The sequence below is a fragment of the Corapipo altera genome, unplaced genomic scaffold (assembly GCF_003945725.1).
Source record: "Corapipo altera isolate COAL_440 unplaced genomic scaffold, ASM394572v1 83019, whole genome shotgun sequence".
NCBI lineage: Eukaryota > Metazoa > Chordata > Aves > Passeriformes > Pipridae > Corapipo > Corapipo altera.
In genome coordinates, this window is record NW_020886855.1 from 11 (window position 1) to 5308 (window position 5298).

The following is a 5298-nucleotide window of genomic DNA, read 5'->3' on the forward strand; positions in this document are numbered from 1 at the left end:
CCCATATCCAGACCCACAGACCCCCATCCTGCCCCCCATTCCCACCCCACATCTCAATCCCGCCCCCCCTCCCCGCCCATTCCCATCCCATCCCATTCCATCCGGGAACACAAAGCCGTGGAGGAGCCACATGTTGAGTGCAAAAAATAAATATAAAATTTATTAAAACACCCACAATATTTTAAAGATATCAGGAATAATACAGCCCACGGCCCCACGGCCGCGCCAACTCAGAATAAAATACAAATTAAAAAAAAAAAAGAACAGAAAACAACAACAGAACAAAAAATAAACAAACAAAAAAAAGAAAACCAAAACCAGGGGGGAGGGAGGGGGAGGATCCAAACTTGCAATTTTTAGGCATCCTAAAAAATAAATTTACCGACACACTGGGGGAAAGAAAAGGGCGTTAAAGGGAAATAAAACAACACAAAGAAGGGGGGGAAGGGGAAGAAAGAGGGGAAAATTATACAAAATAAAATTATCAGCATAAATTTACTGTCCTAGAAGTATCTACAGTTTAATACACATTAATCCTATTGCCTTGAGACATGGGAAAAAAATCTACCGGTCCTCGATCCGCCCCGGAAAAAAACTTCATTTCAAGTAACCACAGTCCCGAGCCGACCAAGAAATCTTCAAGTGTGATTTTTCGGAGCCGCCGGGACACCCGTGCGATGTCTCCTCCCTCCACCTGCCGCCGTCCCACCTCCCGTCCTCGATTATCCCAAAAAAAAAAAAAAAGCCCAAAAAAACCCCAAAAACCCCCCCCCCCGCCTCCGACCGAATTCCCGAATCCGAGAAGAAACGGCGCCTGGATTTTAATTCGGAATTATCGCCTCCTTTTTTTCCTTCGCGCCGCGGTGCGGAAAAAAACCCACCGGCAAAAAAAAACCCCAAAAAAATCCAAAAAACAACAAAGAAACCCCCAAAAACCTCCTCGCTCCCGAAATTAAAATGAGGCTGAAATTCCGGCGGTTTGTAAATCCCTGAAGGATGCGGAGAACTGAGGAAAAACCCGGGCGGAAAGGGGGGGGGGGAGAAAAGGAGGGCAAAAACAAAGAGGGGGAAATGAAGGAGGAGGAAACACCGCTGCGAAAGGATCCCTGATTTCGGAAAGATTCACCCCGGACTCGCTGGCGGGGGCTGGGGGGGACTGAGGTATTTGCCTTGAGGGGCGCGGGTGGGCTGCTGCCCGGGGGGGGGGGGGGGGGAGGTGGGCCCAAAAAAACCCCAAAAAAAGAAAAAAAAAAGGTGGGGGAGGGGGGAAAGAAAAGAGCCGGGCGAAGGGGGGTGGGGGGGGGACGAGCGCGAGGAGCTGCGGGAGCGCGGGGGGCGCGGGGCAGGGCCGGGGGGACGCGGGGGGGATGTGGGGCTGGATGTGGGGCTGGATGTGGGGCTGGATGTGGGGCTGAGCCTGGGATCGCGGTGCGGGACGCGGTGCTGGGATCCGGGATTGCGGCGCTGGGCAGCACCAGGGGTGTGGGGCCGGCACGGTGCAGGGGGGCAGTGCCAGGATTAGGGCCCGGCCAGGTGGTGCTGGGGGGCTGTGCCGTGGGGTCAGGGGTGCTGTGCCCAAGCACCACGGGGGTGCCATGGGGGGGTGCACAGCGCCCGAGCACTACAGCTGTGCCACGCTCTGTGCCCAAGCACCATGTCTGTGCCTGGTGTGTGAGCGCCGTGCCCGAGCACCACGTCCATGCACCGTGCCCAGCACCCTCTCCATGCCCCTGCACCCAGCCCAGCACCACGTGTGTCTGAGCAGCGTCCCCGAGCACCACGGTCACACAGCTCATCCGAGCCCCGTGGTCGTGCGCGGTGCCTGAGCGCTGCGTCCACACGTGGAACCCACACACGGTACCCACACGTGGTGCACGTGCTCCGTGTGTGCACAACACCACGTGCTCCGTGTGTGCACAACACCACGTGCACTGGGCCCAGCACCGTGTCCGAGCACCACGGTCACACATCCCGGCTCAGCGCCACGCCCACACCCCACGGCCAAGTGCCGTGTTCACCCCTCATGGCTGAGCACTGTGCCCACACACCATGTCCGAGTGCCATGTCCACCCGTCACGGCCAAGCACCACACCCATGACACGTGGCAGAGCACCACTGTCCAAGCTCTGAGTCCATGCAATAGGTCCAAGCACCAAGCAGAGCACCACGTCTGAGCACCACGTCTGAGCACCACGTCCACACCCCGTGGCTGAGCACCGTGGTCGAGCACCGTGTTCACACATCGTGGTTGAGCACTGAGTCAATGCACCAAGTCCAAGCACCGTGGTCAAGCACCATGTCCACACACCACATCTGAGCACCGTGTCCATCCACCATGTCCGTGACATGTGGCCAAGCACCAAGTACAAGCATCAAGCAGAGCACCATGTCCACGCACTGTCCCCAAGCACCACGTCCATGGTGCATGGCTGAGCACAGTCCCCGAGCACCACGTCCATGCACCATGTCCATGACACATGGTCAAGCACCGTCCCCAAGCACCACGTCCATGCACCATGTCCATGACACATGGTCAAGCACTGTCCCCAAGCACCATGTCCATGACGTGGCCAAGCACCGTGTTCTCACCCCCTGACTGAGCACCGTGTCCACACGTCATGTCGGAGCACTGCGGTCGAGCACCGTGTTCACACACCATGGTCAGGCACCGAGTCCATGCACCAAGTCCAAGCACCAAGCAGAGCACCATGTCCACGCACCACGTCTGAGCACCGTACCCACGCATCACGTCCACAGCGCATGGCTGAGCACCGTGCCCGAGCACCATATCCATGCACCATGTCCACGACGTGGTCAAGCACCGTGCCCAAGCACCACGTCCATGCACCAAGTCCAAGCACCACAGCAGAGCACCGTGTCTGTGCACTGCCTCTGAACACCGTGGTCGAGCACCATGTCCACACAGCACGTTCGTGCACCGTGTCCACACAGCATGTCCGAGCGTGGTGCCTGCACACCGTGTCCGTGGGCTGTGGACGAGCACCGTGCCCCGAGCACCGTGTCCACACACCACGTCCAAGCACCACAGCAGAGCACCACGCCCGAGCACCACGTCCACGATGTGTGGCTGAGCACTGTGTCCAAGCACCGCGTCCGAGCACCATGTCCACACACCCTGTTCGAGCACCACACCCGAGCACCATGTCCACGATGTGTGACCATGTCCACGCTCCATGTCTGAACACCAGGTCCGAGCACCACGTTCACATGCCATGTCCGTGATGCCTGGCCGAGCACTGTGCCCGAGCACCATGTCCAAGCACCACACCCGAGCACCACATCCACGATGTGTGACTGTGCTTGAGCACCATGCCCACGTGCCATGTCCGAGCACCGTGGCCAAGCACCACATCCAAGCACTGTGTCCACGCACCACGTCTGAGCACCACATCCCCGGTGTGTGACTGATCACCACGTCCAAGCGCCATGTCCACGTGCCACGCCCCCGATGCGTGACTGACCACCGTGCCCGAGCACCACGTCCACAGTGTGTGGCCAAACACCGCGTCTGAGCACCATGTCCGCACACCACGCCCGAGCATCACATCCACGGTGTGTGACCAGACACTGTGTCCCAGCACCATGTCCCCAGTGTGTGACTGACCACCACGCCCGAGCATCACATCCACGGTGTGTGACCAGACACTGTGTCCCAGTACCATGTCCCCAGTGTGTGACTGACCACCACGCCCAAGCATCACATCCACGGTGCGTGGCCAAACACCGCGTCTCAGCACCATGTCCACACACCACGACCAAGCACCGCTGAGCACCGAGATCACACCTCTGACCAAACCCTACACCCACGTACATCTGAGCACCTCATCCCACCACCGCACCGGCTCCGCAGGGAACGGCTCCACCACGACCCCGGGACACCTTGGACATGGCAAAACTCCGGTTTGCATCAACCCAACCGGCTCCCGGCACACCTTGAGCTGTCGCTCCGGAAAGGTAAACTTCCTTCTCAACGACATTGCTTTATTTTTTTATATCTTGGTTCCTTAGTTTCATATATACATTAGTAGCACCTCAGCGAGATGGAATCAGGCAGAAGCGTGATACAGTTTGTTAAAACACCATAGCACCGTTTGTATTACAAGATTTCATTTAATAAAAATATGCCTTATAGAGCCCACAAAGCGTACTCCAGTATTAAAAGGAAAAATCAGCAATTGAGGCACCTCAGGGATTCTGGTTTCCTTCTCCTTCCCACGCCTCATCCCGAGAGCATCGGGACGGGGGGACCCGAAATGCACCCCTCATTTCCCACCTGCAGCGGGATGGAAGAAGCCGGTTGGGGCTCCCCGTGCCGAGCTCTCCCCGGGGTTTCCACCACGGGTTTTGTTCTAGCACCATTGTGGCCACGACCTGCTGCAAAACGAGGTCCCCACATCCCATTCTGAAGCGATTAAAAACGTTCCTTCCCCCCTCGAACTCCGTGACCCCCGTGGCTTCGGTGCGGGCGGGATGAGCGCGGCCGCCAGGGCGGGTAAAGGGAAAGATTTTGCTTGGAAACAGCCTCTCAGCAGCAAGGGGTAAAGGAGCTGTGCATAGATTTCGAGTTTTGTGTAGAAGTCTGAAGCGTGCGAATTTGTAATGACTGAGAGTTGAGGTAGGTTAGACGTTATGTAGTGTAAAAACGTGAGACTGCAGCAGTTCTTGCTCCCCCCGACCCGCGGCGCCGGCAGCTCCCGCTCCCCCCAGAGCCAACGGACCAACCCCCCCTCCCTGCACCAAAAACACCTCCAAGGAAGCAGGACTTAGACAGGTTACACGGACCATCGCCTTCTCCGAACGCTCCTTCTCCCCCCCACGCTCCAGGCGAAGCTCCAAGGCACCCCCGCCGCGCCAGCCAGAGACAAACCCCCGGCGATGCCGACGGGGCCGGCACCCGAATCCGGCCCCACATCAGCCGGGTCCCCTCTCCCCCCTCCCAACCACACGGCGGGTCCCCCGCTGGAACGGGCATCCCTAAAATCCGACTTGCCGTCAACTCTTACAATCCTGATATGCTATTGGGTATTTATAAGAAAAGCGGGAATAGCTCGTTGAGTTTCCTTGTCAAATATACGCGACTTTACAGATTACGGTTAAAAAAACGAACAAAAAAAAAAAAATCATTAATGATGAAGGACGGACAAAGCATGTTAAATATTCTGCCAGTATTTACAGTTCTCCCACGATAATCTTGTTTAAAACATACTGCTTCAAGTTGAGGGGGGTGGGAGGGGAGGGGAGAGGGAAGAAGGGGAGTTGTTTGCTTTTTTTTTAAGT

The 5298-nt window shown here is 57.1% G+C and overlaps 1 protein-coding gene across 1 annotated transcript; it reads right to left on the bottom strand.

Moving 5' to 3' along the window:
* Positions 1-382: 382 nt before the first annotated feature.
* Positions 383-5292, bottom strand: LOC113941377 (the record flags this gene model as incomplete). Its single annotated transcript, XM_027632532.1, has 3 exons — positions 2567-5292; positions 1350-1718; positions 383-389 (listed from the first exon to the last, which is right to left on the bottom strand). Coding segments are annotated over exons 1-3 (1222 nt in total), but the record flags the coding sequence as incomplete, so codon positions are not given.
* Between the last annotated feature and the right edge of the window lie 6 nt (positions 5293-5298).